The sequence below is a fragment of the Mauremys reevesii genome, linkage group 14 (assembly GCF_016161935.1).
Source record: "Mauremys reevesii isolate NIE-2019 linkage group 14, ASM1616193v1, whole genome shotgun sequence".
Taxonomy (NCBI): Eukaryota; Metazoa; Chordata; order Testudines; family Geoemydidae; genus Mauremys; species Mauremys reevesii.
In genome coordinates, this window is record NC_052636.1 from 15271579 (window position 1) to 15287185 (window position 15607).

Here is a 15607-nt window from a genome sequence, read left to right on the forward strand (position 1 = left end):
GGGGGTTAGCCTGGAGGGGGGCTGGGTCCAGTCCAGGGGGGGGGCGCGTGTGTCATCCCCCCCCCGGGAACTGATGGGGGAGGGGGAGGGGTCTTCGACCTGGGGACCCAGGAGTCCGGGGGGGGGGAGGGGCTGTATCTTTCCACCCTCTAATCCCCCCCCCCCCGTGTGCTGTGGGTGAGCCCGGCCCCTCCCCTTTAAGTGGGTGGGGGAGGAGGGGCCTGAACCGCCCCCTTGAAGATTATTTGTCCGCCGACGCGCCTCCCCTTTAAGGCCGCCCGGCCCCTTTAAGCCCCTCCCCTTTAAGAGGGGCCGGTTTTCTGCCCGCCGACAGCGCGCGCGCACCTCGCCCCGCCCCTTGCAGGCGGCTTCCGGGCGCGGCGGTGACGCAGCGGGTGACGCGGCGGAAGGGGCGGGGCGCGGCGCCATGGCGGAGCTGGACTTGCTGGGCTCCATCCTCAGCGCCATGGAGCGGCCGCCCGGGCTGGGCGACCAGGAGACGCGGCGCCGCGCGCGAGGTCAGGGGTCACGGGGCCGGGGCCGGGCCGCGGGGGGGGGCGGGGGGGCGAGGAGCGGGGGGGCCTAGCGCCCCGCCCACCGCGTCACAGCCCGGCCCCGCCCCCCGCCCCTGGCCCCGCCCACCGCGACACCCCCCGCCCCCGCCCGTCGCCACGAGCCCCGCCCCCCGCGTCACCGCCCGGCCCCGCCCACCGCGTACCCGCCCGGCCCCGCCCACCGCCCCTGGCCCCGCCCACCGCGTCACAGCCCGGCCCCGCCCATCTCCACTAGCCCCGCCCACCGCGCCACAGCCCCGCCCCGCCCACCGCGACACAGCCCCGCCCCGCCCACCGCGTCACAGCCCGGCCCCGCCCACCGCCCCTGGCCCCGCCCACCTGGCCACAGCCCCGCCCTGGCCCCACCCATCTAAGCCCCGCCCACCGCGTCACAGCCCCGGCCCCGCCCATCTCCACTAGCCCCGCCCTCCGCGTCACAGCCCGGCCGCTGGCCCCGCCCAGCTCCCCTCCCCGCCCACCGCGTCACAGCCCTGGACCCGCCCACCGGGCCACAGCCCCGCCGCTGCCCCCGCCCACCTCCCTAGCCCCGCCCACCGGGCCACAGCCCCGCCGCTGACCCCGCCCATCTCCACTAGCCCCGCCCACCGCGTCACAGCCCCGGCCCCGCCCAGCAACCCTGGCCCCGCCCCTGGACAGATCCTGCCCTGTAGCCCCGCCCAGCCCCCTCATGGCCCCGCCCCTGGACAGAACCTGCCCTGTAGCCCCGCCCAGCCCCTCGTGGCCCCGCCCCTGGACAGAACCTGCCCTGTAGCCCCGCCCAGCGCTTCATGGCCCCGCCCCCTGGACAGATCCGGCCCTGTAGCCCCACCCCCAGGCTACGCCCCGCCCAGCGCCCCTGGCCCCGCCCCCTGGATAGAACCTGCCCTGTGGCCCCATCTCAGAGCCCCGCCCTGTAGCCGGCCCCCTCGGTACCCACCTCCCACCCCATTCCCTGCCCAGCTCACCGTGGCCCTGACCCCCCTGGGGAGCCTCTTCCATCACCCCCCACCCACCCCCGTCTCCGTATGGCCCTGACCTCGGGGGGGGGTGTTATAGGGACCGGGCGATAAATAGACGCGGGGCTGGGGGAGGGGTGCTGCCCCCCAGACCCTGAGCTGCTGATTCTCTCGCCCTGGCAGAACAAGCCGCCCGGCTGAAGAAGCTGCAGGAGCAGGAGAAGCGGCAGAAGGTGGAGTTCAGAAAGAGGGTGAGTGACCCACAGAGGCAGCCCTGGGGCCGGGTGGGAGCCGGCGCCCCCCGGAGGGGACAGGCCCCTGCCCCATTCCCCGCCCCCCTGAGCTTTCCCTTCCATCTCCCTTTGCAGATGGAGAAGGACGTGTCTGATTTCATCCAAGACAGCGCACAGACCAAAAAGAAATTCCAGCCCATGAACAAGCTAGAACGCAGCATCCTGTGAGGCTCCTGGGGGGGCGCCGCGTGTGGGGTGGGGGGCATCTCAGCGCCAGGCGAGGGGTCCCTGGGTAACCGGCCGCCCCGCCCCAGAGGTGGGCGCATCTCAGCGCCGGGCGAGGGATCCCTGGGTAACCGGCCGCCCCGCCCCAGAGATGGCTGCATCTCAGCGCCGGGCGAGGGGTCCCTGGGTAACCGGCCGCCCCGCCCCAGAGATGGCTGCATCTCAGCGCCGGGCGAGGGGTCCCTGGTAACCGGCCGCCCCGCCCCAGAGCTGGGCGCATCTCAGCGCCAGGCGAGGGGTCCCTGGGTAACCGGCCGCCCCGCCCTAGAGGTGGCTGCATCTCAGTGCCAGGCGAGGGGTCCCTGGGTAACTGGCCGCCCCGCCCTAGAGGTGGGCGCATCTCAGCGCCAGGCGAGGGGTCCCTGGGTAACTGGCCGCCCCGCCCCAGAGGTGGGCGCATCTCAGTGCCAGGCGAGGGGTCCCTGGGTAACCGGCCGCCCCGCCCCAGAGGTGGGCGCATCTCAGCGCCAGGCGAGGGGTCCCTGGGTAACCGGCCGCCCCGCCCCAGAGGTGGCTGCATCTCAGTGCCAGGCGAGGGGTCCCTGGGTAAGCGGCCGCCCGCCCCAGAGGTGGCCGCATCTCAGCGCCGGGCGAGGTCCCTGGGTAACCGGCCGCCCGCCCAGAGGTGGCGCATCTCAGCAGCGGGCGAGGTCCCGGGTAACGGCCGCCCGCCCCAGAGGTGGGCGCATCTCAGCAGCGGGCGAGGGGTCCCCGGGTACCCTGCCGCCCCGCCCCAGAGGTGGCCGCATCTCAGCGCCGGGCGAGGGGTCCCCGGGTAACCGGCCGCCCCGCCCCAGAGGTGGCTGCATCTCAGCGCCGGGCGAGGGGTCCCCGGGTAACCGGCCGCCCCGCCCCAGAGGTGGCTGCATCTCAGCGCCGGGCGAGGGGTCCCTGGGTAACCGGCCGCCCCGCCCCAGAGGTGGGCGCATCTCGGCACCGGGCAAGGGGTCCCTGGGTCACCGGCCGCCCTGCCCCAGAGGTGGCTGCATTACAGCGCCGGGCGAGGGGTCCCTGGGTAACCGGCCGCCCCGCCCCAGAGGTGGGCGCATCTCAGCAGCGGGCGAGGGGTCCCCGGGTAACCGGCCGCCCCGCCCCAGAGGTGGGCGCATCTCAGCAGCGGGCGAGGGGAACCCGGGTAACCAGCCGCCCCGCCCCAGAGGTGGGCGCATCTCAGCGCCGGGCAAGGGGTCCCTGGGTAACCGGCCGCCCCGCCCCAGAGGTGGGCGCATCTCAGCAGCGGGCGAGGGGTCCCCGGGTAACCGGCCGCCCCGCCCCAGAGGTGGGCGCATCTCAGCAGCGGGCGAGGGGTCTTTGGGTCCAGCCCCTGGAACGTTTGCTCCGTGTGTCAGTAAATCGAGTTCTCCCCTCGCTCGCGCCCCAGGCACGACGTGGTGGAAGTGGCCGGCCTGACGTCCTTCTCCTTCGGTGACGATGAGGAGAGTCGTTATGTCATGATCTTTAAGAAGGTGAGCGACACTCCCCCCCCACCCCCAGCCCCCACTCCCCTCCCAGAGCCGGGGAGAGAACCCAGGAGTCCTGGCTCCCAGCTCCCTGCTCCCCTCCCCTCCCCGAGCCGGGGAGAGAACCCAGGAGTCCTGGCTCCCAGCCCCCCCTGCTCTAACCCACCAGCCCCCACTCCCCTCCCAGAGCCGGGGAGAGAACCCAGGAGTCCTGGCTCCCAGCCCCCCCTGCTCTAACCACCAGCCCCCACTCGCCCCCCAGAGCCGGGGAGAGAACCCAGGAGTCCTGGCTCCCAGCCCGCCCTGCTCTAACCCACCAGCCCCCACTCCCCTCCCAGAGCCAGGGAGAGAACCCAGGCGTCCTGGCTCCCTCGCACTGTGGGGCTGGGGCTCAGGTGGGGGCAGCGTGCGGGAAGCCCTCGGGGCCGTGGGGTGGCTCACGCTCTGCCCCCTGCCCCCCAGGAGTTCGCCCCGTCGGACGAGGAGCTGGAGGCCTATCGCTGTGGGGAGGAATGGGACCCACAGCGGGCCGAGGAGAAACGCCGCCTCAAGGTGTGTGTGGGGGCCCCCCCCCTGGCTGTGCTGGGAGAGATTGGGGGGGCTGGGGCATCTCTCCCCCCATCTGCCTTTGGGTGGGCAGAGCTGTGGGGAGGGGGGGGTCTTCCCCATGGGCGGGGCCGAGGGGTCACTGCCATCGCGGTGGGGGCGTGTCTTTCTCTGGGTGGGCGGAGCCTCCCAGTGTCAGTGGGCGGGGCCGAGGTGTCACCACCCACTCCGCAGAGGGCGTGTCTTTCTCTGAGTGGGCGTGGCCAGGGTGTCACTTACTCTCTGCGGGGGGCGTGTCCTTAGTTGGGTGGGTGGGGCCTACCAGCATGGGTGGGCGGGGCTGGGGCATGTCCCCTTGTGTCCCCCCCCCCGTCTCACGCCCCCAGTCCCCCCCCCCCAGGAGCTGGCTCAGAGGGAGGCGGAGCAGGAGGCGCTGAGGGGCCCGGCCGTGGTGAACCCCAACACCGACTACAAGGACAAGTACAGTCACCTCATCGGCAAGGAGGCCGCCAAGGACGCCGCCCACACCATGCAGGCCAACAAGGCGTACGGCTGCGGTGAGTGCCGGCCCGGACGCCTGGGTTCTCTGCCCGGCGCTGGGGGGGGAGCGGGGGCTGGGGGGTTAGCGCAGGGGGGCTGGGAGCCAGGACTCCTGGGTTCTCTCCCCGGCTCTGGGAGGGGAGTGGGGGCTGGTGGGTTAGAGCAGGAGGGGCTGGGAGCCAGGACTCCTGGGTTCTCTCCCTGGCTCTGGGAGGGGAATGGGGGCTGGTGGGTGACAGCAGGGGCTGGGCGCCGGACTCCTGGGTTCACCCCCCGCTCTCCTGTCCAGTTCCCGTGGCGAACAAGCGGGACACGCGCTCCATCGAGGAGGCCATGAACGAGATCCGGGCGAAGAAGCGGCTGCGGCAGAGCGAAGACGAGGGGCCGGGCGGGGCCGGGACCTCCTAGTGCTGGGGCGTCCTGCCCAGAGTGGGGGCAGGAGCAGATCTCAGGGACTGACCCCAGACCGGCTGCGGTGTGGGAACCGTGCTTGGGGCGTCCCGACGGGCGGGGGGGGGGCTGCCCTGCCCCCCATGTACCCAGGTAACCCCCCGCCCCCGTATTTACCCGGTAGCCTAGGAGTGATTTTGGGTTTTCAATTGGGGGCGGGGGCGTATTTTAAGTGATTTTGTTTGGAATTGTTTTTTCTCTCCAGCTCGGGGAGGGGGTGAGTGTGAGCGGGGGGAGGGGAGCCCCCAGCGTGGGCGTGGGGGGGAGAGTCTATTTTTGGGGTGGGAGGTGGGGAATAGAGATCTGGGTGCAGTGTCACCTTCCTCCACCAGAGGGCGCCTGGGGCCGCCATACAGGCTGCAGCATCCCACTTCTGCCACCAGAGGGCACTTGTCAGATGGGGGGGGTCCCCCCTTTGGGGGTTCCCCCCGCGTTTCACCTCCCTCCCCCATCCTTGGGAACATTAGACCCCCCCTTATGGGGAAAGGTCCTAGCTCCCCCCATAAGGAGGGTGACGGGGGCCCCATAACCTGTGGGGGGGCAGCATTGGGAATCCGGGGGGGGAAGGGGAGGGCACCCTGGTGTCTCTGGGGTTGGGGGGAGGAATGGGGCTAGGATCTCTGCACGGGGGGGATCCCTGCCTGTGGGGGTGGGGCTGGGTGGGGGTGATTTTAACCTGTTCTCCTTGCTGGGAGATCCGGGGGCCGCTCAGCTAATTGGGGGTGGGGGGGGATTTGCTCGTTATTTAAGTGTAAATAGAACCAGAGCTGCGGTGGGGGGGAGGCCAGATCCCTGCCCATCCTCCCCCTCCCTCGCACCCTCCCAGCCCTGTGTTGTGGGGTATGTGACCCCCCCCTGCAGTGGGTGGTAAGGAGGGGGGGCCGTAGGAGCCGCTGTATCACCCCCAATAAACCCGTCTCTGTTTAATCACGATCCACACGGCTCCTCCTGCCTGGCTGGGGTTTTGGAGCGACTCTCGGTCTGACCGGGGCTGGGCGCAGCTGTGTGTCAGGTGCCCCATACCACACCTACTGGAGATTCCCCCTCCCGCACACAGCGCTGGGGGCAGCCGGGACCAGGCTGCCAGGGGTCCCGGCGGGAGCTGTTGGGACAGGAACGGCCGCTGCTAGAGCCACCCCCTGTTCCCCCCACGGCATCCACTGCTCCCTTGTGGGGGCAGAACTCCTCTGTCCCTCCCCCCTTGCGTCCCCTTCCCAGAGCGGAGGAGAGAACCCAGGAGTCCTGACTCCCAGCCCCCCCTGCTCCAACCCACCAGCCCCCACTCCCCTCCGAGAGCCGGGGAGAGAACCCAGGAGTCCTGGCTCCAGCCCCCCTGCTCTGACCCCCACAAGTTCGATTGAACCCAGGCGTCCGGGCCCCGGGGAAAGAACCACACCCAGTCGCTGCGTGTCCAGGTGCCTTTATTCAGAGCTTCGCCCCCCAGCCGCCGTGGGAAGATGGGGCTGGACCCAGTGTCGCCGGCACTCGCTGGTCACATCGCGCTGTCCTGGGGGGAGCCCCGGTGCTGAGGGTCCAGGCCCCGCCCCGCCCCTCCGGTGCCGCCCCCGGCCGTGGGGCAGGGCAGGGCCGACGCTGGGGGGCGCAGCCGTGGGGCTCACTTGGCCAGGGGGTTCCTGAACTTGCGCCCGGCGAAGTGAGCTTTGTCGCCCAGGGCCTCCTCGATCCTGGGGGGAGACGGGGCGGTGAGCTGGGGGGGGGGAGACGGGAACCTGCCCCACTCCCTGCCCCCCTGAGCCAGCCAGTCCCTGCCCTGGGGCCGGGGGGGAGCCGGCGCCCCCTAGAGGGGACAGGCCCCTGCCCCATTCCCGCCCCCCTGAGCCAGCCAGTCCCCGCCCTGGGGCCGGGTGGGAGCCGGTGCCCCCTAGAGGGGACGGGCCCCTGCCCCATTCCCCACCCCCCTGAGCCAGCCAGTCCCCGCCCTGGGCCCGGGTGGGAGCCGGCGCCCCAGAGGGGACAGGCCCTGCCCCATTCCCGCCCCTGAGCCAGCCAGTCCCGCCCTGGGGCCGGGTGGGAGCCGGCGCCCCAGAGGACAGGCCCCTGCCCCATTCCCTGCCCCTGAGCCAGCCAGTCCCGCCCTGGGGCTGGGAGCCGGCGCCCCAGAGGGGACAGGCCCCTGCCCCATTCCCTGCCCCCCTGAGCCAGCCAGTCCCCGCCCTGGGGCCGGGGGGGAGCCGGCGCCCCCCAGAGGGGACAGGCCCTGGCTGGTTACCTCATCAGCTGATTGTATTTAGCCAGGCGCTCGGATCGGCAGGGGGCCCCGGTCTTGATCTGTGGGGAGAGGCAGAGCCGGGGTTAGGGGCTGTGGGGGGTGCGGGGGGAAGGGGGTGCAGCCCCCCCCCGCTGCTCACCTGCCCTGTGCAGAGCCCCACCACCAGGTCGGCGATGAAGGTGTCCTCGGTCTCCCCGGAGCGGTGACTGACCATCACCCCCCAGCCATTGCTCTGCGCCAGCTTGCACCTGGAAGGGAACCGGGGGGGGTGGTCCGTGAGTGCAGCTGTGCGGGGGGGTGTTATCCAAATCTAACCCCCTCCCCCCACACTGCAACCGTCCTGACATGTGCTACCTCGCAGAGAGAGAACCCAGGCGTCCTGGCTCCTAGTCCCCCCCTGCTCTGACCCATCAGCCCCGCTCTCCCCTCCCAGAGCCGGGGAGAGAACCCAGGAGTCCTGGCTCCCAGCCCCCCTGCTCTAACCCACCAGCCCCCACTCCCCTCCCAGAGCTGGGGAGAGAACCCAGGAGTCCTGGCTCCCAGCCCCCCCTGCTCTAACCACCAGCCCCCACTCCCCTCCCAGAGCCGGGGCGAGAACCCAGGAGTCCTGGCTCCCAGCCCCCCTGCTCTAACCACCAGCCCCCACTGCCCTCCCAGAGCCGGGGAGAGAACCCAGGAGTCCTGGCTCCCAGCCTCCACTCCCCTCCCAGAGCCGGGGAGAGAACCCAGGCGTCCTGGCTCCCCGCCCCCCGGGACGGGGTGGGGGGCTCACGCCTGGATGGACTCGGTGACGGAGCCGATCTGGTTGACTTTGAGCAGGAGGCAGTTGCAGGCTCTCAGCTCCACGGCCCTCTGGATGCGCTTGGGGTTCGTCACCGTCAGATCGTCCCCCACGATCTGGATGGGCACCTGGGTCAGGAACTTCCGCCAGGTCTCCCAGTCGTCCTGGTCGAAGGGGTCCTCGATGGACACCACTGGGGGGCAGAGACGGGGTCAGACCCAGCCCCCCTGCCCCACTCCCTGCGCCCCTGAGCCAGCCAGTCCCCTCACCAGGGTAGTTCTTGATGAAGCTCTGGTACAGCTCGCCCAGCTTCTCCCCGCTGATGTGGCGCGCGGGGTCGTCGGGGGATTTGAAGTCCAGGTCGTATTTCCCGCTGCGGAAGAACTCGGAGGCGGCGACGTCCATCCCGATCACCACCTTGTCGGGGTACCCGGCCTTCTCGATGGCCGACTTCAGCAGCTCCAGCGCTGGGCAGGAGGAGAACACGCCGCGGCTCAGCCCTAGAGACACAGGTGCAGTGCCCTGCCCCAGAGCTGGGCGCATCTCAGCGCCGGGCGAGGGGTCCCCGGGTAACCGGCCGCCCCGCCCCAGAGGTGGGCGCATCTCAGCACCGGGCGAGGGGTCCCTGGGTAACCGGCCGCCCCGCCCCAGAGGTGGCTGCATCTCAGCGCCGGGCGAGGGGTCCCCGGGTAACTGGCCGCCCCACCCCAGAGCTGGGCGCATCTCAGCACTGGGCGAGGGGTCCCTGGGTCACTGGCCGCCCCGCCCCAGAGGTGGGCGCATCTCAGCGCCGGGCAAGGGGTCCCTGGGTAACCAGCCGCCCCGCCCCAGAGGTGAGCGCATCTCAGCGCCGGGCGAGGGGTCCCTGTGAGCGCAGGAGACCCCAGCAGGCCGTGACCTTTCCTGGCCCAGCAACGTTCACTGGGCTCCCCGCGGCTCCGGTTACCAGCAGCTGCACTAATTATGGCTGCGACATTTGACGAGGGAATCGGGGGCTGAGGCTAAAACCCAGCCTGAGATAGTCTTGAAACCCAACCGCAGGCCTATAAGCAGCTGCTGCCCTCTTCCTGTCAATCCGCAGCCAGGGGGAGAACCCAGGAGTCCTGGCTCCCAGCCCCCCCTGCTCTAACCACCAGCCCCCACTGCCCTCCCAGAGCCGGGGAGAGAACCCAGGAGTCCTGGCTCCCAGCCCCCCTGCTCTGACCCACCAGCCCCCACTCCCCTCCCAGAGCCGGGGAGAGAACCCAGGAGTCCTGGCTCCCAGCCCCACTGCTCTAACCACCAGCCCCCACTCCCCTCCCAGAGCCGGGGAGAGAACCCAGGAGTCCTGGCTCCCAGCCCCCCCTGCTCTAACCACCAGCCCCCACTCCCCTCCCAGAGCCGGGGCGGGAACCCAGGCGTCCGGTACCTTCGTTGTTCTCCAGGATGTTGGGGGCGAAGCCGCCCTCGTCCCCCACGTTGGTGGCGTCCTTGCCGTACTTGGCCTTGATGACGCCCTTCAGGTTGTGGTAGACCTCGGCCCCGATGCGCATGGCCTCCTTGAACGTGGCCGCCCCCACCGGCAGGATCATGAACTCCTGCATGGCCAGCTTGTTCCCCGCGTGCGAGCCCCCGTTGATCACGTTGAACGCCTGCCCGGGGGGCGGGGGAAGGGGGTCAGCATAGAACCCAGGAGTCCTGACTCCCAGCCCCCCCTGCTCTAACCACCAGCCCCCACTCCCCTCCCAGAGCCGGGGAGAGAACCCAGGAGTCCTGGCTCCCAGCCCCCCTGCTCTAACCCACCAGCCCCCACTCCCCTCCCAGAGCCAGGGAGAGAACCCAGGAGTCCTGGCTCCCAGCCCCCCTGCTCTAACCCACCAGCTCCCACTCCTCCCAGAGCCGGGAGAGAACCCAGGAGTCCTGGCTCCCAGCCCCTGCTCTGACCACCAGCCCCACTCCTCCCAGAGCCGGGGATAGAACCCAGGAGTCCTGGCTCCCAGCCCCCCCTGCTCTGACCACCAGCCCCCACTCCCCTCCCAGAGCCGGGGAGAGAACCCAGGAGTCCTGGCTCCCAACCCCCCCTGCTCTAACCCACCCGCCCCCACTCCCCTCCCAGAGCCAGGGAGAGAACCCAGGAGTCCTGGCTCCCAGCCCCCCTGCTCTAACCCACCAGCCCCACTCCTCCCAGAGCCGGGAGAGAACCCAGGAGTCCTGGCTCCCAGCCCCCTGCTCTGACCCACCAGCCCCACTCCTCCCAGAGCCGGGGAGAGAACCCAGGAGTCCTGGCTCCCAGCCCCCCTGCTCTGACCCACCAGCCCCCACTCCCCTCCCAGAGCCGGGGAGAGAACCCAGGAGTCCTGGCCCCCTGCCCCCACCAGCCCCCGCTCCCCTCCCCGAGGAACCCTGGCGTCCGGGGGGCTCTCACCGGAACGGGCAGGATGAGCTCTGCGTTGCCAGCCAGGTCGGCGATGTGGCGGTAGAGGGGCACCCCCTTTTCCGCGGCCCCGGCCTTGCACACCGCCAGAGACACCCCCAAGATGGCGTTGGCCCCAAACTTGGCTGTGGGGGGAGACGGACGGGATTAGCTTCCCCCACCCCCCTGCAGTCAGGTAATGGGGAGGGATCAGCGGGGGGGAGAGGGGGGAGCGGTTTGGGGAAGGGGCCGGAGGGGGGATTGGGGGCTGGCCCAGGGTCGGTGGCGATGCCTCTCACTCACATTTGTTCTCTGTCCCGTCCAGATCGATCATGAGTTTGTCGATTTTCTCCTGCTCCACCACACTGAGTTTCTGTGGGGCGGGGGGACAGTGGGGAGACGGGGGTCACACAGGCACCTTGGGTAGCTGCCCCCCACATCCCCACCCTCCACCTAGGACACCTCACACCGCTGCCAGGCACCAGCCCCCCAGACACCGCCCTATACACAGCCAGCCCCTTCCACCCACATATCTAGCTCCCTCCCCCCGCTAACCCCACTCCTGGGCCCCCCCTCCAGTACCCAGATACCCCCTCCCTAGGTACCCCCATGCCCTCTGGGCGTCCCCCCATAGCCAGGTACCCCCCCATGCCCACGTGCTGCCCAGACCCCCAACACATGAGCACCCCCTACAGGCACGAGCGGGGGGCCGTTACCTTCTCCAGCAGGGCCGGCGCAATGATTTTGTTGATGTGCTCAACGGCCTTCAGCACCCCTGGGGGGGGGAGGACAGAGATGTGGGACCCAGCTGGTCTCTGCTGCCCCCCACCCGTCCGAGCTGGCCGCCCCGGGCCATTGCCATTTGGACAAGCCCAGGTTTCCATGGGATGTCCTGGGAGTTCGTTTGAGATCAGGAGCTTTATTTAAATTAACTAACTACAGTCTAACGAACTAACAAACCACCCGAGACTGCGCCAGCCAGCACTTTTAACCAGCCAATGAGCCAACAAATCCATTAAATCAGTCAACCAATGAATGAACCGGTCAACCCAACCAACCAGTGACCTCCCAGCCAATCAGCCAATGAAGCTCTCAGTCAAGGCTACCAACCAGCCAACCAATCAACCTCCTGGCCGACCAGCCAACCCTACCAACAACCTGCCAATTCACCTCCCGGCCAACCAGCCAACCCACCAATGAACCAGTCAACCAGCCAATCAACCTCCCGGCCGACCAGCCAACCCTACTAACAACCTGCCAATTCACCTCCCGGCCAACCAGCCAACCCTACTAACAACCTGCCAATTCACCTCCCGGCCAACCTGCCAACCCTACCAACAACCTGCCAATTCGCCGACCAGCCAACCCTACCAACCAACCTGCCAATTAACCTCCCGGCCGACCAGCCAACCCTACCAACAACCTGCCAATTCACCTCCCGGCCGACCAGCCAACCCTACCAACAACCTGCCAATTCACCTCCCGGCCAACCAGCCAACCCTACCAACAACCTGCCAATTCACCTCCCAGCCAACCAGCCAACCCTACCAACAACCTGCCAATTCACCTCCCGGCCAACCAGCCAACCCTACCAACAACCTGCCAATTCACCTCCCAGCCAACCAGCCAACCCTACCAACAACCTGCCAATTCACCTCCCGGCCAACCAGCCAACCCTACCAACAACCTGCCAATTCACCTCCCGGCCAACCAGCCAACCCTACTAACAACCTGCCAATTCACCTCCCAGCCAACCAGCCAACACTACCAACCAACCAACCAGCCAATTCACCTCCCGGCCGACCAGCCAACCCTACCAACAACCTGCCAATTCACCTCCCGGCCAACCAGCCAACCCTACCAACCAACCTGCCAATTCACCTCCCAGCCAACCAGCCAACCCTACCAACCAACCTGCCAATTCACCTCCCGGCCGACCAGCCAACCCTACCAACCAACCTGCCAATTCACCTCCCGGCCAACCAGCCAACCCTACCAACCAACCAACCAGCCAATTCACCTCCCGGCCAACCAGCCAACCCTACCAACCAACCAACCAGCCAATTCACCTCCCGGCCAACCAGCCAACCCTACCAACCAACCAACCAGCCAATTCACCTCCCGGCCAACCAGCCAACCCTACCAACCAACCAACCTGCCAATTCACCTCCCGGCCGACCAGCCAACCCTACCAACAACCTGCCAATTCACCTCCCGGCCAACCAGCCAACCCTACCAACCAACCAGCCAATTCACCTCCCGGCCGACCAGCCAACCCTACTAACAACCTGCCAATTCACCTCCCGGCCAACCAGCCAACCCACCAATGAACCAGTCAACCAGCCAATCAACCTCCCGGCCGACCAGCCAACCCTACCAACAACCAGCCAATTCACCTCCCGGCCGACCAGCCAACCCTACCAACAACCAGCCAATTCACCTCCCGGCCGACCAGCCAACCCTACCAACCAACCAGCCAATTCACCTCCCGGCCGACCAGCCAACCCTACCAACCAACCCGCCAATTCACCTCCCGGCCGACCACCCAACCCTACCAACCAACCAGCCAATTCGCCTCCCGGCCAACCAGCCAACCCTACCAACCAACCAGCCAATTCACCTCCCGGCCAACCAGCCAACCCTACCAACAACCTGCCAATTAACCTCCCGGCCAACCAGCCAACCCTACCAACCAACCAACCAGCCAATTCACCTCCCGGCCGACCAGCCAACCCTACCAACAACCAGACAATTCACCTCCCGGCCAACCAGCCAACCCTACCAACAACCTGCCAATTCACCTCCCGGCCAACCAGCCAACCCTACCAACCAACCTGCCAATTCACCTCCCGGCCAACCAGCCAACCCTACCAACCAACCAACCAGCCAATTCACCTCCCGGCCGACCAGCCAACCCTACCAACAACCAGCCAATTCACCTCCCGGCCAACCAGCCAACCCTACTAACAACCAGCCAATTCACCTCCCGGCCAACCAGCCAACCCTACCAACAACCAGCCAATTCACCTGCCAGCCGACCAGCCAACCCTACTAACAACCTGCCAATTAACCTCCCAGCCAACCAGCCAACCCTACCAACCAACCAGCCAATTCACCTCCTGGCCAACCAGCCAACCCTACCAAGAACCAGCCAATTCACCTCCCGGCCAACCAGCCAACCCTACCAACAACCTGCCAATTCACCTCCCGGCCAACCAGCCAACCCTACCAACCAACCTGCCAACTCTACCAACCAACCAACCAGCCAACAAATCAACCAACCAGCCAATCAACCTCCCAGCCAACCCTACCAACCAAGCAACCAACCATGCAATGACCCTCTCAGCAACCCCTAAGAACAAGTCAGTAAACCCACCCCTGAGTCCATGGGGCCTCTCCCAGGAGCTTGTGTCCACAACTCCTGCTGGGATGACTGGAAACGCCCCCCCGGCCCCGCCCCCACCCCAACACGGGGTCAAGATTTGTATCACCTCCGGGCGTCTGTCCAGCAAGCGGCAGCACCTTGGACGAGCCCAGGCCTGGCTGTGGATGGAGGGCGGGAGGGCGAGGTCTGTGGGGAGGGAGGGATGAACGTTCCCACCCCCCGGTTACCGTCAGCCCCCTCCCCCGACGGCCCCTCACCTTTGCCCAGGTATCGGGACTTGTCCCCGTCCCGCAGCTCCAGAGCCTCGTATATACCGGTGGAGGCACCACTGGGGACGGCGGCCCGGAAACGACCTGTGGGGGGGGGAGCAGGGGGAGTAACTCCCGTGGGTTCCCCCCACGGCCGGGAGAGCCTGACCCCCACCAGCCCCCCTCCCATCCTGCCTTGGGATCCCCCACCCTGTCCCCATGGGAACCCCCCAACTCCACACCCCAGCTCTCCTCCCCCCCCACGCACCCTTAGCCGTGTGCAGATCCACCTCGACCGTGGGGTTCCCACGGGAGTCCAGGATCTCGCGGGCGTAGATCTTCTGGATGGACATGGCTGGTGGGAGGAAACAAGAGGGGGCTCGGAACAGCACATGCCCAAGGCTTGTCCTCCCCATACACATCCCCCACCCCCCTCCCAGAGCCGGGGAGAGAACCCAGGCGTCCTGGCTCCCAGCCCCCCTGCTCTGACCCACCAGCCCCCACTCCCCTCCCAGTGCCGGGGAGAGAACCCAGGAGTCCTGGCTCCCGGCCCCCCCTGCTCTAACCCACCAGCCCCCACTCCCCTCCCAGAGCCAGGGAGAGAACCCAGCAGTCCAGGCTCCCAGGCCCTGCCTCTCCTCCCCACCACATCCCCACTCCTCCCAGTGCCGGGGAGAGAACCCAGGAGTCCTGGCTCCCAGCCCCCCTGCTCTAACCCACCAGCCCCCACTCCCCTCCCAGAGCCGGGGAGAGAACCCAGGCGTCCTGGCTCCCAGCCCCCCTGCTCTGACCCACCCGCCCCCCCACCCCGCCCCGAGCCCGGGAGGGAACCCAGGAGTCCTGGCTCCCAGGACCCCCTGCTCTAACCCACCAGCCCCCACGCGCCCCGCAGAGCCGGGGAGAGAACCCAGGAGTCCTGGCTCCCAGCCCCTGCTCTGACCCACCAGCCCCCACTCCTCCCAGAGCCGGGAGAGAACCCAGGAGTCCTGGCTCCCAGCCCCCTGCTCTAACCCACCAGCCCCACTCCTCCCGGAGCCGGGGAGAGAACCCAGGAGTCCTGGCTCCCAGCCCCACCCACCCGGGACCCTCTCTCCAATCCAGAGCATGTCTGACCCCTTTAACATTCACACCTCCACACACACCCTGGGCAGCTGCCAGAGTTAAAAATAGACTCATGCACACTCGGAGGCCCGGCCACTGGAGGAAGAGGTCACCCCATGCCCTGCGAGTGGGGCCCAGACAGGGACAGGCCCTGGCCTCCCCGACCCCCAGCTCTGCCGGTGCCCCTCACTCCCGACCCGCAGCCCCTGCCAGCCCAGCCCTGCCCCCCAGCCCTATTGGTGCCCCTCACTCCCGACCTGCAGCCCCTGCCAGCCCTGCCCTGCCCTGCCCCCCCAGCCCTGCCGGTGCCCCTCACTCCTGCGCCTCCAAAGGGGAAATAGACCAGAGGGGAGGACCCTGGCCCTGGCCCTCACTTGGTTGGGTCTCGTCTCCGGTCGGTGGCTGTCAGGGGGGGTGGGCAGCTGACAGTGCCCGGGCGGTAGCTG

The 15607-nt window shown here is 68.6% G+C and overlaps 2 protein-coding genes across 2 annotated transcripts; one reads left to right on the forward strand and one right to left on the reverse strand.

Moving 5' to 3' along the window:
* The first annotated feature begins 387 nt into the window (after positions 1-387).
* Positions 388-4984, forward strand: SPAG7 (sperm associated antigen 7). Its single transcript, XM_039500044.1, has 7 exons — positions 388-518; positions 1694-1761; positions 1879-1967; positions 3410-3494; positions 3951-4040; positions 4435-4591; positions 4864-4984. Exons 1-7 carry the CDS (start codon positions 428-430, stop codon positions 4980-4982), a joined length of 699 nt encoding a protein of 232 aa, XP_039355978.1. The 5' UTR covers positions 388-427; the 3' UTR covers positions 4983-4984.
* Positions 4985-6443: 1459 nt separating this feature from the next.
* On the reverse strand, positions 6444-15607 carry ENO3 (enolase 3). The gene is made up of 12 exons (XM_039500103.1): positions 15536-15607; positions 14329-14415; positions 14070-14165; positions 11144-11202; positions 10731-10800; positions 10440-10573; positions 9444-9666; positions 8305-8502; positions 8027-8228; positions 7394-7502; positions 7255-7313; positions 6444-6709 (listed from the first exon to the last, which is right to left on the reverse strand). Exons 2-12 carry the CDS (start codon positions 14411-14413, stop codon positions 6640-6642), a joined length of 1305 nt encoding a protein of 434 aa, XP_039356037.1. The 5' UTR covers positions 14414-14415; positions 15536-15607; the 3' UTR covers positions 6444-6639.

What these genes read in the sequence shown, in the direction of transcription:
- SPAG7 (XM_039500044.1), top strand. Translation starts at nt 428, where the DNA reads ATGGCGGAGCTGGACTTGCTGGGCTCCATCCTCAGCGCCATGGAGCGG. An exon ending in GACGCGGCGCCGCGCGCGAG is followed by an intron (nt 519 to 1,693) that starts GTCAGGGGTCAC and finishes TCGCCCTGGCAG; the next exon opens with AACAAGCCGCCCGGCTGAAG. An exon ending in AGGTGGAGTTCAGAAAGAGG is followed by an intron (nt 1,762 to 1,878) that starts GTGAGTGACCCA and finishes CTCCCTTTGCAG; the next exon opens with ATGGAGAAGGACGTGTCTGA.
- ENO3 (XM_039500103.1), bottom strand. Translation starts at nt 14,413, where the DNA reads ATGTCCATCCAGAAGATCTACGCCCGCGAGATCCTGGACTCCCGTGGG. An exon ending in GGATCTGCACACGGCTAAGG is followed by an intron (nt 14,166 to 14,328) that starts GTGCGTGGGGGG and finishes CCCCCCCCACAG; the next exon opens with GTCGTTTCCGGGCCGCCGTC. An exon ending in GTCACCGAGTCCATCCAGGC is followed by an intron (nt 7,503 to 8,026) that starts GTGAGCCCCCCA and finishes GTTCCCTTCCAG; the next exon opens with GTGCAAGCTGGCGCAGAGCA.